This window comes from Schistocerca serialis, chromosome 7 (assembly GCF_023864345.2).
Source record: "Schistocerca serialis cubense isolate TAMUIC-IGC-003099 chromosome 7, iqSchSeri2.2, whole genome shotgun sequence".
Lineage (NCBI taxonomy): Eukaryota > Metazoa > Arthropoda > Insecta > Orthoptera > Acrididae > Schistocerca > Schistocerca serialis.
In genome coordinates, this window is record NC_064644.1 from 602231330 (window position 1) to 602250189 (window position 18860).

General features: G+C 43.1%; 1 protein-coding gene across 1 annotated transcript in view; it reads right to left on the bottom strand.

The window, feature by feature from the left end:
* LOC126412246 (myrosinase 1-like) overlaps positions 1-18860 on the bottom strand; it is a 211186-nt gene that overhangs the window by 158593 nt on the left and 33733 nt on the right. The window contains exon 3 of the mRNA XM_050081742.1: positions 10388-10521. Within this exon, the coding sequence (XP_049937699.1) occupies positions 10388-10521 (134 nt within the window). The remainder of the gene's footprint in view (positions 1-10387; positions 10522-18860) is intronic.

Genomic DNA, 18860 nt, shown 5'->3' on the forward strand with positions numbered 1-18860 from the left:
CACTTGTCGTGCTTTTTCAAGATCAGCCTTTTAAAGCGTCCTGTGCTGGCTCAGTTTTACTTTAAGCTGCGAGCAATGCCTCAAACCCACTTTTAAGGTGTAAGGGGACAACCGTGCAGCCAATACGCACTATCGCCTTCCGCCCAGAGTTTCGCGATACCGCCACTGTTGACCATTCACCGTCAGACGGGTGTCGACAGATCAGGACGATGCTGTGAAATCAGGGATGCCGGGCGACACTATCGGCTCCCTAGGTGCAAATGCACTCGTCTCAGGTGCCCCATTGCCACTGTAGCCCTGGCAACAGCCTGAGGCCTGTTGACCCTGGCAGACAAAGCTTCCAACTGTTTGCAGACATTGGCCAATACCCCACGATCCGTACACAATGGGTGCACTCGTTATTCGTCTTTAATGAATGTTTGTCTAGAGCACAAGGAATATAACACTAACCGAAGAAGTAGCTAGATCAAAAGATACACAAAAACTTAGAATAAGTTAGTATACACTAGTCAACATAGTGAAATACACAGGTGCAATTCAGTTCGTCGCACATACAAGTGAGAACAGACACTAAACTAAATCCAGAGTATAAACAGAAACTGTAGCCACTTTTCGCCTACGCTCGCCTTCTCACAAGTGGCTACAAATCAAATTTTTGCAATTGTTAGTTTCCCCATAACAATATTCTATAGTTATTTCGTAGACAGACAATAGTCTATATAAGCGAGGGACATATTGCACAAAATAACACAATGAATAAGTAGATTTATAGTAACTTTACGGCTTGATGAATTTCGTGGGTTAATCAGTCCAGTGATAGTTACGGGACAATTACGATAGCCAGTTGCAGTTGGTTGGTGATAACGTAAGAAGTCACAATGAGATTATTTGTGCTGTATTCCACTGATCAGGCTAGTCAGGTTAGGAGGAGTAAGTTACATGTGATTCTTTACCGTACAGGCCTCTGACAGAGATCTGAAGATGGTCTATAGAAGTCGAAACCAATAATGTTCATCAGATTTACATTATAACTCTGACGGAGATAAATAACCAGTTTAACCTGTTAGCAGTTCCTGCGTGAATTGCTGTAAAAGAATATGGCTGCATTTATCAACAAATCCCATGTATGTGTGCTCACATTTTCAAAAATGGGACATTGAATTGTGTGATAGTAATGCAATAGCAACTGTACTGTTTTAGTTAATCAAGGTATTCTGAGTTTAGCTGTAAATAGCATGTCTCTTCTTCAAGAGACAAAAATAAACAAGACAATAAAAGAAAGTTTGCTGAATACTTCCTTTATCAGTTAAGGTTCCAGGACAGGTGTTTTTGAAAACAGAAAATTCCACTTACCAAATAATGATACTAGCTCCCATCGAAGTAGTCCCCTTGACTATCTATACACAGGTGCCAACGCTTCTGGAGATCTGGGAAATTTTCAACTACGATGCTTGTAAGTTCATTTGTCACAGCCCGCTGGATGTCTGATATATCTTGATGAAGCTTTCCTTTCAGTTGCTTTTCCAGTCGCGGTAACAAAAAACAAAAAAATTACAAGGCGAGAGGCCGTACGAATATGGCGGATGTTTGATGACAAAAACGGAATGTCTGGCCAGATACCTCGTAATAGATAAAGCAATATGGGATCTTGCACTGCCACGGACTAAGAACCAGTCTTGAGAATGCCGCAAATCAGGGCAGCGATGTCGAATTGTTTGCCACAGACGTTTTAATACTTCGATGTAGATGTTTTCGTCTGACCTTTTCCGAGGCTGGTGATCCAGGACTCCGCCATTTAGCACCTGTGACGCTTCTTCTGAGGGCGATACAGGTAGCACCTTCTTGCATCCCCAGCAATAATCTTTGACAGAAAGGAAGGTCACATCTGGCTCTAATCAGTAGTTCAGCAGAAGTTCTTCGTCTTTCCTCTTTCAGTTCGTCTGTTAGTACGTGGGGGACGAGTCTTGCACTATTTTCCGTTTCCCTAAATCTTCGCGAAAAAGCTTATGACATACACCACGATTCAAATTAAGTTCTTCTAACATTTCACGCACAGTTACATGACGGTGTTCTTGCAATAACTGCCTTACACGCTCCTCGTTTGCATCGGTATGTGCTGTAGGCGGGAGACCAGCTCTGGCATTGTCTTGTACTGAATCTCTGACCTCATGAAATATTTGTGCCACTCGAAAACACAATTTCTTGAAAGTACCTCCCTGCATATGCCTGCTTTATCACTGTCAACGTTTCACTAGGTGTTTTCCCGAGCTTAACGCAGAACTTAATGTTCACTCTTTGCTCGTAACAACATCCATTGCGTCACCGTAGCTAATGTGCCAACAACCCAAATAAAACGGTGGGTAAGCACAGTCCTGTCACGTAGTGAGTTTGAGCGGAAACATGACCAAGGTCATTTCAAGGACGCACACAGACCAGGTAACATGAAAACAACATTTGTTCCTTTTCAGTTTTGCAAACTCAGAAATAAAAGAATCCTGTCCTGGAACTTTTCTGACAAAGGGAGTGTAACATCATGTGAAACAAGTCTGATTAACAATTTACAAGGATTACGCAGAAAGTACTGCGCCGCATTTTTCTTCAACAATTCTTTATTGAACGCAATGAGAATTACAAACACGAAAGAATGGTGTTTTATCTACACACCCTATTTTCCATGCAATCTCCATCCCGTTCTATGGCCTTCCTCCAGCGCGAAACAAGGGCGTGTATTCCCTGTCGGTACCAACCCTTTTCCTGGTGGCGCAGCCACAGCTTCACTGTGTGAATCACCTCCTCATCGTCCTCAAACTGTCTTCCACGAATTGCACCCTTTAATGGCCCAAACAAGTTGATGTCCGAAGGGGCTTGGCCAGGGCTGTAGGGTGGATGGCGTAACACTGTCCGACCTTGTTTTGCGATATGTTCAGAAGGCCTTTGACCTGTGTGGGGCCGAGCGTTATCGTGTTGCAGCAAAACATATCCTGGGTTGCTGTGGCGCCAAAGTCGACAGAAGCGCGTCTTCAATTTTGTTAATGTGTTGACATATGTTTCTGAATTAATGGTACCGCCTCTTGGCATCACATCAGTTAGAATCACACCTTCACAGTGCCAGAACACGGTGATCATGGACTTACCAGCGGAAGCAGTTGCTTTGAATTACTTCTTCTGTGGGGAGTGGGAATGACGCCATTTCATCAACTGTCGTTTTTTTTTCGGGGTCAAAATGATGAACCCAGTTTTCATCAGCTGTCACAATTCGGGACAAGAAGGCCTCCCCTCAGCTTCAAAACGTTGCAACAAATCAATACAAATGTTTCTTGCTGTCCGATTTGTGATCCACCATTAGACACCGCGTTGAGCCATTCTTCACACACTTTTGAATATCCACGAGTGCGGATAATTGCATCCACACTTCCTTTGCTGATTGACAGTTGCAGCGCCAACTGCGGAGTCGTAACGCGTCTGTCGTCGCGAATGACGACACCACCTCGCTGCAACATGTCAGCAGTGACAACTGTTGATGGTCTCACCGACCGCTGCAAATCTTGGAGCTTCACCGAACCGCCTTCGTATGACCTCACCCTCCGTGCCCAGCGACTAACTGTACTTCTTTCGACAGCAGATGCTCCATAGATTTTGCACAAGCTTTTGTGAATATTCCCCACAGTTTCTTTCTCTGCAGTGAGTAATTCAATGACGACACGTTGCTTTTAACGTACTTCACCTGCAGAAACCATTTTGAAACTGTCCTGCAGCTACGCTATCTGTCGGATGTGTCGACAACTTGGCTGGCTCACTCAAGAGACTTCAAATAATACACACGTAACGTTTCGCATTCGCAGCATTGCTTTCGGCTGAAAAAAAAAATGCGGTACGTTATTTTCTGGGCAATCCGTCCGCACCTCAGGATTGGCTGAAACCGCGTCGCGTGACATTGGCAGCCATTGTGGGCCCAAGCGTTACGTGTGAAGCATAGGAAGTGTTGTGTATCTTCCAAGTTCTAAGTAGAATAATGCCTCAATGCAATGCTTTTGACTGTTCGTTTCGAGACGAAAATGGAGAAAACTGTACAGAATTCCTTCCGAAGGGACCAATGCAACAAGAAGGAGAATATTGATCGCAATGGGAAAAGTTGCAGGTATTCGACTTAACCATTCAGTTAATTTTCTTCATTTCTGGCCTTTTGTTTTTGTCTCCTTTTTACGTCTCTGTTACGTAGCTTCCAATCGATTCGAACAGCAAAACAAGGGCATAACAGCTAATAGGATTGTTTAATGGTAATTTAATTACAAAATAGAATAAATTTCCTTTACGTCTATGGCACAATCTTTTTGTCAATAGATTACCGGGTTCGGTCTATCTGAAGATGGTCATTATAGATCGAAACTGATAATCTGTTGTCAAAAAATTTGTGACCATAGACGTAAAGTAAAGGAAATTTATTCCATATTTGGGCCACTGCTTTATTCGGACAGTGTCGCAGCTTGCGATATAAAATAGAAATCTTAGAGATAAAACTGCCACTGTTTGCACATAAAACGAAAAATACTGAGTGGTACCGTACAAAGTTATCATGATGGGTTAAATATTTGACCTGATTGACTGTACAGTATGCTTTAAACTTATATTTACAGTGTTCATAGTAATGAATTGTATTTGCTCCACACAACGTAATGTACAAAAAGAAAATAATTTATGCACTAGGCAATTACCGAACCTACGATATTTCATTCAATAAACATTAACGTTACCAGGACACTAATATTACAGTTGCAACCTGGCGGCTAATATACAGTAAATCAATATAAATTTAGTTGTTACTTCCAGAATGAAATTTTCACTCTGCAGCGGAGTGTGCGCTGATATGAAACTTCCTGGCAGATTAAAACTGTGTGCCCGACGGAGACTCGAACTCGGGACCTTTGCCTTTCGCGGGCAAGTGCTCTACCATCTTCTTTTTTTTTTATTTTAATGTCATTTTGTTCGCTTTTGTTCGTTGCATATGCTCGGGGAGGACGTCGTAAGACATCCGTTTAAGTTCGTTGTTGATCGATTAGCTCAGTTTTTTTATTACAGAGGGCTCCTAACCCTCTGACCGAACACGCTGAGCTACCGTGCCGGCTATCATCTGAGCTACCGAAGCACGACTCACGGCCGGTCCTCACAGCTTTACTGCTGCCAGTATTTCGTCTCCTACCTTCCAAACTTTACAGACGCTCTCCTGCGAACCTTGCAGAACTAGCATTCCTGAAAGAAAGGATACTGTGGAGGCATGGCTTAGCCACAGCCTGGGGGGTGTTTCCAGAAAGAGATTTTCACTCTGCAGCGGAGTGTCCGCTGATATGAAACTTCCTGGCAGATTCTGGCAGAAGTAAAGCTGTGAGGACCGGCCGTGAGTCGTGCTTCGGTAGCTCAGATGGTAGAGCACTTGCCCGCGAAAGGCAAAGGTCCCGAATTCGAGTCTCGGTCGGGCACACAGTTTTAATCTGTCAGGAAGTTTCTTAGTTGTTACTGTTTCCTGCAATCTACTTTTGATCGTAGGCCTAGTTCTATTCGAACACATTTTAAAAATATTTTAATCTCTTGTACTTTCTTAATCATTCTCCTAATGTCGTAGAACAATTTGCAGACAAAATTTTATGGAATGGATCTGAAAAAAATATAAAACATGCGTAATCATATAGGCACGTTTATCAATTCTACTTATTAAGATATCGCGCACATGTATTTGAATCCAGTGCTTTCTTTCGTATAACAAAATAGACATTGGGCGAATTTTCGTAGTATCGAGCAGCAGGAATAAAAAGTAAGTCGATACAGAGCTTTAAATTAGCGATGGATTTTTCCTTGCACTTGCTAACTAATATTGATTCCCTTTTGTCCTGCTGACTGTTGGATAGGACCTGTTTAACACTAATTACGAAAACAGGTGTTCAATCTCGATACCGCAAACAGAACTGTGAAATCTGCTTTCGCCAATAATAAAGGATAACAGGGAAAAAACTGTGTTTCATGCTCACCACAACAAATGCTTTTCGACTCATTCAGCTTAAACTTGTTGAGATTTTTTGTTGCTAAATATGTGACATGTTCCGTTTGAAGCCACCGATCAGTTTTAGCAGTGCACGTCTTTAATATAAATGGCTAAATGTGCTGCAGAAGACAATTAATCACCAGCGGAGTAGTGGCCCCAAAATGGCGGCCACTGGCAAGTTGGCCGTCCTTTCCCTATACAGAGCTAGAGACATCTAGTGGTACACTGAGGCACTTCTACGAATGTAGCGTTCAAAGCATCAGTTGTAGAGATTGTGCTATGTGATTGTAGGAGAGTATGACACCTGGTGATTTTATTTTATTTTTTTATTTTTTTTTGTGGTCAAATTGTACTACTGCTTTTAGGAGTGCTTTCAAAATAAAACCACTGGAGCTGTATGTAGTCTTGATACAAAATTTATTAAATTGTAGGTGTATTCTTGCTTGTTATTTAGGACTACAATTTGTTTGAGGCATTATGATTTCATGGACGTTCCGTCCATCTGATTGCCTCCATCCTCTCCCGCCGCCCCTCCTACGTTGCCATCCATAACGCCGATTCCCGCACCTTCTACCCCTCTGCAGGTGTGCCTTAGGGCTCTGTCCTCTCTCCTCTCTTCTACCTCCTGTACGCGGCAGATATGCCCCAACCCCTCACTCCCCCACCCCTCCCCTCCAGTGCACCTCCTGCTGTATGCCGATGACACAGCATTCCTTGCCATCGCTTCTACCCTCCAACAGTCCCAACGCCTTTTCCAGACTCACCTTCACCTTCTTGCCACATGCTGTAACCAGTAGCTCCTGAAAATCAATCCTTCTGAGACCCAGGCAGTCATCGTAGGTCATACCACTCGCTCCTCCCGGCTCCTCGATCTCTCCCTCATCATCTGCGACTGTCCTATCTACCTCTCCCCCTCCCTCACCTACCTTGGCCTCATCATTGACCGTCACCTCACCTGGATCCCTCATCTCCGCTCTATCCAATCCAAAGTCCACAACTGTCTCCAACTCCTCAAACTCGTCTCTGGCTGGACATGGGGGTTGAACCCCTCTACCTTAATCTGTCCCATCCTCTGTCATGTCAGTCCCATCTGGATATCTGCCATCACCCCCCCCCCCCCCCCCACACACACACACAACTTTTATGTCCCTCCAGATCCTCAAGCGCCATGCACTCCACCTCGCCTTCTGTATATGCCTCCCATTCCCCACATGGATCCTCTACGACCTGATTCCTTTCCCTCATCTGCTCCTATTCCTCAAACATATCCGCATGCTCTACACCTCCCACCGCCTTGATCCCCTTCATCCCCTGGTTGCTCCTCTCTTCTCCAAGCCCCGCCCTCTGCTGCACCTTCACTGTTGTGTCCCCCCTACCCTCCATCTCTACACCCTTCATCTCCTTTCCCAATTTGGCTTCTGTCAAATCCCCCTCCCAGATGATGCCCTCTCTCCTTCCATTTATCCCTCCTATCAACTCTTATCCTCACCTCCCTCTCCCTTCCTCTGTCCTTTTCCTTGGCTCCCTCTCCCCCCTTCCATCCTGTTTTTTCCCCCACCTACCCTCTCTCTGCCTCCCTTCTCCCCCCCCCCTCCTCTGCCTTTCCCCACTCCCTCTCGCGTCTGCCCAGCCTCCCTCCTCATCCTCCGTTGGGTCCTTCCCCACTCCCTCCCACTTCGTTTTTCCTCTCTTTCCCCTTTTCCTTTGCCATCATCTGTCCAGGTTCCCCCCCATCTACCCTCGGCTGTGGTGTGTTATCTTTGTGTCAACTTTTTTGTGCAGTGTTTTAAGTGAGTGTTCAGTGTTGTGCGTCTTTTCCAAAGTGTTGTGAACAGAAATCATGCTGTCGCTGGGCATGATTTTTATCTCTCTTGCGAACAGAAACCAGACTGTCGCCGTGTTTTTTAATTGTTGTCTGTCTATTATTTTACCTGTCTGCTTCCTGTGTATTTCATTAGCATCGCCAACCCTTTGTTTTATGTTTTAAGATCCACAATTTCCCGCCATTTTACCATTTAAGTCACCGATTTTATCGACTGCTTTTATTATTTATTATCTTCATTTTTATAAAAAATTCTGTAGGCTGAAGAGCGGCATACTAAGCTGTTGCCAGCCCGCCACTTTGGGGGGGGGGGGGGGGGGGGGGGGGAATCGAATCTCAATAAAGGGGGAAAAAAACACGGACTTTTCGATTTGTGGGATTGTATCTAGGGGAAAATGTGAATTTCCTTTCAAATATATCACATAAAAAGATGAGTAGTTGAAAACTGTTTGTCCTTGTGGTTCCAAAATGAAACTACCTCCTTAAAACAATTGGCTGTTTACCTTGTCGAATTTCTTCTGATATTCGTTGCTTTCTGTGATAAGAAATGGTACTTTCCTGAAATATTTAAACATGATATATGTTTTTATGTCACTGGGAAGCAAAAGGTTAAATGATATTATTTAATTCCTAATTAATTCAACTCCTTAAAATTCCTGAGATACATATGATGCACAGGAAGGTGGATTTATGTCATAGAAATTTCACTATCTCGCTACACAAACTTAGTTGGAGGATTTCGTTTCAGGAAGGATTCTGAAATGATGAAAATGATTATTTGAATAACTGTAAAATAAGTGTGAATGCTATTTCAGAAGTTTAAATGAAATACGTTTTATAAAAGATGCCAACAGCTATATTTAAACGTTGGTATCTGTTATAAAACATATTTTACTATATAAACATGAAACTCTCAAAATGTCATCGACAGACGAAATAGGTTTAAAAATGTAAATAACTTACAACACTTATGATTTTCCTCCAAAAAGGTTTATAGGGCACTGTCTACCCAAATAGATAGTCATTCAAAGAAACATAATATAAATCTGATAGGATGCGTTTATTGGAAACAAACCTCATTAAATGCATTTCTGTGCTAGCTATGGTTATCAGGAACACGAACGATAAGCTTTGTGATTATTACACAGAGAAATACTACACACAATTCTGTTGCTTTGATCTTCATTTCATTCATACACTTCTTCTTAAGTATCAATCCGAAGACTGCTTGGCAGCAAAAGTCCTTCTCCATTCATCTCTGTTCCCTGTTCCTCTCCTGCGTTTCCTCGTACGAGTCTGCTCCGAGACCATATCTCATCTGTCTAAAATGCAGCAGTCTAGATCCTCCTCGTCTTCTTTTGCCCTGAATCATTCCTTGCATTAAATTAGCTAGTAAACTAATATGTCGGCTGAGGTGGCCAATTAACTTAGCTTTTCTCTTCCGTGCTGCTAGTAACAGAAATCTTGTTTCACCTATTCTCTTAAGAATTTCTTCATTTGTGGCTTCACCGTCCGCGAGATCTTTCACATCCACCTTTATTACCATGTTATAAATGTCTCCAGACGTCTCTAGTCGCATGCACCAATTGCCCAAGTTTCGGAGCCACACGGTACCACACTATAGACAAATCTCTATTTGTCTCTAAATAAACAGTGCCTGTTTCTTGTACTAGGCAGCCTTTTTCTGTGGAATCCTGCTCGATACGTCGGCTGATGTTTTGCCATCTGCTGTGATTCTACTTTCTAATTTGTTAAGTGTATTCAGTTGTCTCAGAAATATATAATTAACTCTGATACATACTGCTATATATTAGTGGTTTTTTAATTGTTGTCTGTCTATTATTTTACCTGTCTGCTTCCTGTGTATTTCATTAGCATCACTAACCCTTTGTTTTATGTTTTAAGATCCACAATTTCCCGCCATTTTACCATTTAAGTCACCGATTTTATCGCCTACTTTTATTATTTATTATCTTCATTTTTATAAAAAATTCTGTAGGCTGAAGAGCGGCATACTAAGCTGTTGCCAGCCCGCCACTTTGGGGGGGAATCGAATCTCAATAAAGGGGGAAAAAACCACTGACTTTTCGAGTTGTGGGATTGTATCTAGGGGAAAATGCGAATTTCCTTTCAAATATATCACATAAAAAGATGAGTAGTTGAAAACTGCTTGTCCTTGTATACTTGTATACCATAATTTCGGTCCCCTTTGTAATAATTTTTATTGTTTCCTTCTCTTTCAAGATCTAATCCATCCTCGCCAACGTTTTCTGCAGTTTGTTTTTGTTATGCTCACTGGCCGCTATGTCATCAAGAAGTCCTTATTTCAACAGTTCATCAGTTTCTATCACTTCCTTATCGTCTTTACATTCCCCAAAGAGCAGGTTGAACGACATTGGCAACTTCTACACTGTTCAATGCATTTCATGTACCTTAGCGAAATATCTCGGTTTTTGGAACATTTCTTTGCTAAGATCAAAAAATTCATGATAACAGAAAATTGGGGAACCAGCACCCTCAGGTGTACTTACACCCATGCTGGCCAGCGCTGCGATGTCCTCCTTGTATTTGTGGTAAGAATCGTCGGCGACGTCCGCATTCCTGCCGTCCTCTGTGAAGTTGGGACGTGTGTGCAGGAGGAAGTCCCAGATATTCTCGCCTTTGCCTGCACGCAAATGCAACCAAGGGTGAATTCAAAGTTCTAAGTACAGCACGCGGTAAGTAAGATACTCAGATGACAGAATCCTGTTTCACACATTGCATTTTTTCAGTCGCTAATGATTGCAAGTTCCAGAAAAACTTTAGTTAGTAACAGGGTACCTTAGACTAGAGATACTGATGAGTAACGTATACTACTATAGAAGACCAAGAACGAAGGGCACGGTTTAAAAAGGGTTTAAGACAGGGATGCAGTCTGGCGCCCCTACTGTTCAAACTGTACATCGAAGAAGCAATAACGGAAATGAAGGAAAGATTCAAGCGTGACAGTAAAATTCAGAGTGAAAGGATATCAGTGATAAGACTCTCTGAGGACATTGCTATTCCTCAGTGAAAGTGCAGATGAATTGCAGGATCTGTTGAATGGGACGAATAATCTGATCCTAATGAGTATAATATATGGATTCAGATTAAATCGAACAAAGATGAAAGTAATGAAGAGTTGCAATTATGATATTAGCTGTAAACTTAACATAAAAATTGACGATCGCACAGTAAATGAAATTGCGGAGTTCTGCTACTCTGCAAGCAAAATAGATGACGGACGATGGACGATGCAGGGAGTACATAAAAAGCAGATCAGTATAGGCAAAGACACGTCTGCTAGTATCAAACACAAACCTTAATTCGAGGAAGAAATCTCTGAGTATGAAGTTCTGGAGCACAACATTGTATGGTAATGAAACATGGATTTAGGGAAGATCAGAAAAGAAGAGAATCGAAGCATTTTAGATGTGGTTGAAAATTAGGTGGACTGAGGCGAAGAAAGGAACATATGGAAAACACTGACAACAGGAACGGACAGGAAGATAGGGTATGTGTTAAAACATCAGGGAATAACTTCCGTGGCTTTAGAGGAAGCTGTAGTTGGAAGAAGCTGTAGGGGAAGACAGAGATTGGAAATTATGCAACAGACAATTGAGAACACAGGGAACAAGTGCTGGGGTGAAGTGAAGATTTTGGAACAAGGAACGAATTCGTGGCAGGCCGCATCAAAGCAGTCATAAGGCAGGTGATTCCAAGGAAGAATAACCGTTCTGTTAGTGACCGACTTGTATCATATCTTCCGCAACATCTGCGAATGTATGCAGTCAGGAAGCGTAGGCATAAGACAATAACTAGTATTCCGGGGGAAGGCAGTTGAAAATCCGATTCTGTAGGTTAAGGTTTCCCGTCATTTTCCAGAAGCACTTAGGAAGATGCCGTGGTGGTCCTTTTGAAAGGACACAGCCGTCCTTCCTCCCCCCTTCCCCATTCCGAGTGTGTGCACTGTCCCTTATGACCCCGTCGTCGAAGGACAGTCAGACACTAATGTTCCTCTCTTCACCCCAATCTTCCATTCTTCAGCGTTTTACAGAAGCTCATAATTTAGCGCGGACTTGAATGCCAGATGGTTGTAATACTTTCCACAACGAAACTTTGTCTCGAAAGCTGGCAGAAAATCCAAAAAGATTCTGGTCGTATGCAAAGTATGCTAGCGGCTTGGCACAATCAATGCCTTCTCTGCGGGATGAGATACTATCGAAGACAGTGCTGCCAAAGCATACTAAACACAGCCTTCCGAGATGCCTTCACAAAAGAAGTAATGATTCCAGAATTCGAATCAAGAACAGCTGCCAACATGAGTAACGTAGAAGCAGATATCCTCGGAGTAGTGAAGCATTTAGGTCAGTTAATAAAAGCAACTCTCCTGGTCCAGACTGTATACCAACTAGGTTCATTTCGGAGTATGCTGATGCAGTAGCTCCATACTTAACATTTACATACAACCGTTCGCTCCACGAAAGTTCCGTATCCAAAGACTGGAAAGTTGCACAGGTCACACCAATATTCAAGAAAGGTAGTAGCAGTAATCCACTAAATTACAGGCCCATATCATTAACATCGATATGCAGCAGGATTTTGGAGCATATATTGTGTTCGAACGTTATGAATTACCTCGAAGAAGACGATCTATTGACACACATTCGCACGGATTTATAAAACATCGTTCTTGTGAAACAGAACTAGCTATTTACTCTCATGAAGTGTTTAGTGCTATTGACAAGGGATTTCAAATTGATTCCACATTTCTGGATTTCTGAAAGGCTTTTGACACTGTACCACACAAGCCGCTTGTAGTAAAATTGCGTGCATATGGAATATTGTCTCAGTTATGTGACTGGATTCATGATTTCCTGTCAGAAAGGTCACAATTCGTAGTAACTGATGAGAAGTCATCAAGTAAAACAGAAGTGATTTCTGGCATTCCCCACGGTAGTGTTATATAGTCCGTTTGCTGTTCCATATCTGTATAAAAGATTTGGAAGACAATTTGAGCAGCCGTGTTAATTTGTTTGCAGTTGGCGCTGTCGTTTATCAACTAGTAAAGTCATCAGAAGATCAAAAGAAGTTGCAAGACGATTTAGGAAAGATATCTGTATGGTGCAAAAATTGGCAATTGATCCTAAATAACGAAAAGTATGATGTCATCCACATGACTGCTAAAAGGAATCCTTTAAACTTCGGTTACACGATAAATTAGTCAAATCTAAAGGCCTTAAATTCAACTAAATACATAGGAATTACAATTATGAATGACTTAAATTGGAAGGAGCACACAGAAAATGTTGTGGGGAAGGCTAACTAAGAGTGTGTTTTATTGGCAGAACAGTAGGAAGTTGTAACAGATCTACGAAGGAGACTGCCTACAGTACGCTTGTCCAACCTCTTTCAGAATACTGCTGCGAGGTGTGGGATCCTTGGGAGTTAGGAGTGAAGGAGTAGATCGCAAAGTTCAAAGAAGGGCAGCACGTTTCGTAATATCGCGAAATAGGGGAGAGAGTGTCAGTGAAATGATACAGGATTTGGGGTGGACATCATTAAAACAAAGGCGTATTTCGTTGCGGCGGAATCTTCTCACGAAATTTCAATCACCAACTTTCTCCTCCAAATGCGAAAATATTTTGTTGACGCATCCCTACATGGGGAGAAACGATCACCACTATAAAATAGGGGAAATCAGAGCTCGTACAGAAAGATATTGGTGTTCGTTCTTTCCGCTCTCTATAGGAGACTGGAATAATAGAGAACTGAAATAATAGAGGTGGTTCGATGACCCCTCTGCCAGGCACTGAAATGTGATTTGCGGAGTATCCATGTAGATGTAGATGTAGATGCACAGGAAAATTGTCTGTCACGTAGCGATAATATACACTGCTGTGCAAAAATTTTGGAAGAAAGTAGCTTTCGCATGATAAGTTATTACCAAAAAACATAACTCGATGAAACTTGGGCCATATAGAGAAATGACTGATACATTGTAGTGGAGCAGGTAACTGAAAGAAATAGGCAGTGATACAAAAAGAAATGACACTTTTATTGAAAGTCGAGCATTATACTGAAGCCACTGCTATTTATGGCGGTGCTCTGGACAATACAAAAGGCAGGACGTGGTTTTATAATAGGGTGTGCGAACACCATCGACACACTGCATTCTCTGCAACGAGCTCCCTTCCTAGTTAGAACGTAGGTAAGGAATTCTTGTGAGGGTGCTGGCCGTGCGGTTCTAGGCCCTTCAGTCCGCTCTCTTTTTAATTTAAACAATCTTTCATAAAAGAGTCCTAATTAAGGATTTATATTTGCAATGAATACTGATTTTTGTATGCTATATGCAATTAGCAATAAGAAGACGCTCATTTTTCATACAAATGACACATATTGTTAATTAGCGTATATTAGATTAATTTTATGTTCAAATGAAGCAGGTAACCGAACTGAAAAGAAAAAGAAACAAAAAATAATCATCGAAAGGAGTTTCCAACCAGCGATTACTAGTCTCAACGTTATTGATTTTTTCCAGCTTAATGTATTTTACGCTTCGCGCAAATGTTAGTAAAACATGCATCGCTGTTTAAAAATTTGCGTCAACTGGGAACCGAACTAAGTACCCAAACGTGGCAAAAGACCGTTCTACCACACAGTCTCGCTGCTGGTCGAGAAAGTCTACTTAATTTAAAGGTATTTAAGATGGTCTTAAAACTTCAAAGTCGATTTTCTTCGGAATTTTTGAGAGCTGCATCGACCAGATTTCAGGAATTGATATTTCAGTCGTGAATTTCACATACCTTAAATATAAAAAATTACAAAAATCCGATTGCCTTGCGGCCTCCTTGTGAAATAAACCGTATTCCCTCTCGGTCGCCGGCTGGGGTGGCCGAGCGGTTCTAGGCGCTAGTGTGGAACCGCGCGACTGCTACGGTCGCAGGTTCGAATCCTGCCTCGGGCATGGATGTGTGTGATGTCCTTAGGATAATACGTAAAGGATGTCGAAGGAAATCGGCCATGTCCTTTTCAAAGGAACCATTTCGGTATTTGTGATTTTGGAAAATCACTGAAAATCTAAATGTGGCAGGGCGGACGGGGATTTGAACCGTCGTCCTTCCGAGTGCGAGTCCAGTGTGTTAACGACTGTGCCACCTCACTCTTCTCTGGTGAAGAAGCACGCGCTGATTCGATTGCGAAATGTGTCATAATCCGTGTATCATTTTGCTGATGCAAGCTTGCTCACGACTGTTCTAACTGGTCCTTGATGTCCTGGATACGGACGCTAGGACGGTGTCGACCTCAGAGGTGAGCCCACACATGAGGATAGACCTGGGGGTCTTGCTGATGACGAGAGTACCTTAGCAATATGCAGGCAGTTCGTAGATACAGGTGCCAAGGGTGGACGAGTGTCGTCCTGTTGAAAAAAGCCACTACCATATTGTCACTTGAGAGATAATACGCGAGGATTTAGCATGTTCGCGACATACTGTGGTGTCGTTAGAGCTCCGTTAGTCATTGCCAGCCGCGACTTCAGCTCATATCCAAGGGCTGCCCACACCTCCGAGCCTCTCCACAATTCGCTGATGATGGTCATCTGCAGTAGTGTACAACAGCGATTCATCGCTGAACACAATGCGTAGCCTTCCCCGCCACCGCAGACCTCCAAACACAGTCGTTCATCATGCAGTATTAACGGCAGCCTAAACCTGGCAGGGCAATATCCTAGTGCGGCTGCTGTTTATCATCGACTGAAATGGAAATGATCGTATGGCATTGTTGGCCTGGAGGCCCCATTCGGGGGAGTTCGGCCGCCGTATTGAAAGTCCTTTTTAGGTGACCCACATCGGCGACTTGCGAGTCAATGATGATGAAGGACACACAACACCCAGTCCCCCGCAGATAATCGAACCCGGGGCCCCTGCGTGGTAAGCGGTAACGCTGTCGCTACCCTACGGGGCGGACTATCTCCGACTAACGGTGCAGGAGGACACACAAAGTTGAAGGGGCTCCACTGCTTGTTTTCGGACGGCAGGCGCAGGTGTCGTGAAGGGGCTACGGTGTGCTCTGTGCGCTGTGTGGCGACGTTCAATGAGGTAGGCAGATGTGGTCGACCAGAACCTTGGTGACGGGTACACCTGCCCTAACGATCCCATGCAGTCCAACATCGGGCCATTCTCATATACATCTGCCCCAAAAATCTGGACATTGCACAATTCGACCAGATCCACAATGAAGCCCTGTCAGGTTCTGATAACGCTGGCTCCTGTACTTCAGAGTGATCACTCAACAGCTGACGCTTTTCACGCACCTCATATACCCTACCAGTCCTGGAAGCAACACTGAACACGAACAACGTTCACAAAGAATTACAGCTTCAGTTAGTAAGACAGCAGCCCATGGTGTGCACGTGTACGAAGATTCACTGGCGTCCGATCATGTCTTCTGGTTGCTTCACTTTTGTGTATTAAGACGTGGTACACTTGAGAAACTGAAAATTTTCATAATCCAAATGATTTACGGGTACGTTACACTTTCCGAACTGTGGTCATAAATTGCACAGTATGACATGCCTCTTCTATGTAATGCAGTTTTTCTCATTTACAGTACCATGTTTTTTTTTAAAGTTTGCACTGCCGGGGCATGGCGGCACGGTGCATCCAATAATCGCTTATTGCTCGTTTCTTATCGTCCTCACTAATGAAGTACGGGAGGGCGTCGAAGCGTACTCGCCGCTCGTTTTGTAACATAAAACGAACGAAAGGACGTACGTTACAGTCTTCATTTAGTGAATTTTAACTGCTTCCTCTTCTTTGCACTACAGCCCTTCACGGACCTTGACCTCCTCAACAATCTGCTTCCACACGTCTCTGTTCTCTGCTTTTCTCTTCCATCCTCGGATCTCCATCTTGGTAAGATCACCCAATAAATCTGCCTCTCGTTACTCGTTGGAACGTCCTATCATCTTTCATTCTGTGCATGTGTCGTATTCTTTGGGGTTTAATAAATTTCACTAAATCTTTCCCTTTTAACAGCTCTTGCATTTCACGGTGGTACCTTACTCTCCAACCCTCCGCCCCACTCAAAGACCCATAAATTTTTGTAGGATTTTCCTTTAAAATGCCCTTTGTTCGTATCTGCTTCAGTCATCGTCCACATTTCTGACCCTATTGGTCGCACAAAAGAATAATATTGTATTGAACTGGGGACCTAGAAACGACGAAGAGGCTTCGTCCCCGCCGTAGACCTCAGTGATACTCAACACAACAACAGGCTACAGCAGTCCACTCACCCCACCGTCGCCCCACACCGAACCGAGGGTCATTGTGCGGTTCGGCCCCCAGTGGACACCCCCCGGGAACGTCTCACACCCGACGAGTCTAGCCCCAACGTTTGCGTGGTAGAATTATTATGGTGTACACGTACATGGAGACGGTGTTTGCGCATCAATCGCCGACATAGTGCAACTGAGGCGGAATAAGGCGAACCAGCTCGAATACGCCGAGGCAGATGGAAAACCGCCTTAAAAACCATCCACAGACTGGCCGGCACACCGGACCTCCACGCTAATCCGCCGGGCGGATTCGTGCCGGGGACCGGCACGCCTTCCCGCCCGGAAAGCAGTGTGTTAGAGCGCACGGCTAACTGGGCAGGCTAAGGAATAATATACTCTCAGCTTGATCGATCTTGTGATTAGACAATTCTAGAATACCTGCAAGTTTGCATAATAGGCTCTGTTCGTTGCTGGTATTCTCTGTCTCTAATGCATTGTCTCATACTATTATGGCTGTTTAAGAGGACAGCTGAATAACGGAAGCAGCTGACAGCTTTAAGACATCTATTAGAGGCCTTCAGGTCGTATAGTGTTCTTCTAGCCTCAGAGTTGGACATTGCTCTGCATTTGGTCTTGTGTTTGTCTACAGTTAGTCCAGTTTTTACTCCTTCTGTTTTCATCATTTCGTAAATTTTTTAAGGATATTTACATCTCTTTCCACAATTGTAGTATCATCTGCAAATGCACGTATCTAACTGGATTTCATCATTATTGCTCCTCTCTTGTCTATTTTTTGTATCAGACTATGCAGCGCTACGTTAAAAAGAACTGCTGAGCGATAATCACTCCTTTTCACTTTGTAAAGTTAAATCCGTTCGTCGTTTTGTTGTTCCCCGTTACTTTTATCTATATGTCCTTCATTGTGAACCAAACTAACATTCTTAGCTTGTCACAGACGCGCAATTCTTGAAGAGTCTTATACAATGCTGGCCTGTTAACTCTATCAAAATATCGTTTAAAGTCAACAAATAAGTGTCCATCTATGTCATCTTCATAAAAATTTCTCCATAATTTGTCTGTTAACAAAAAACTGGCCAGGAATGCCTCTATTCGGGCGAAAACAACGTTGTTATTCTCTGAGAATATTTTCAGCCCACTTCTTTATCCTTTCATTCATCACCACGGAAAATATCTTTTGGGTTATAATCAATAAAGTTATGCCTGTATAATGTTCACAAGTTAACTTGTCATTATTATTACACATTTATGCTCGTGGGGTATCGTCTCAGATGTGCGATTGGATTCGTGATTTCCTGTCAGGAAGGTCGCAGTTCGTAGTAATAGACGGCAAATCATCGAGTAAAACTGAAGTGTTATCAGGTGTTCCCCAGGGAAGCGTCCTGGGACCTCTGCTGTTCCTTATCTATATAAATGACCTGGGTGACAATCTGAGCAGTTCTCTTAGGTTGTTCGCAGATGATGCTGTAATTTACCGTCTAGTAAGGTCATCCGAAGACCAGTATCAGTTGCAAAGCGATTTAGAAAAGATTGCTGTTGGTGTGTCAGGTGGCAGTTGGCGCTAAATAACGAAACGTGTGAGGTGATCCACATGAGCTCCAAAAGAAATCCGTTGGAATTCGATTACTCGATAAATAGTACAATTCTCAAGGCTGTCAATTCAACTAAGTACCTGGGTGTTAAAATTACGA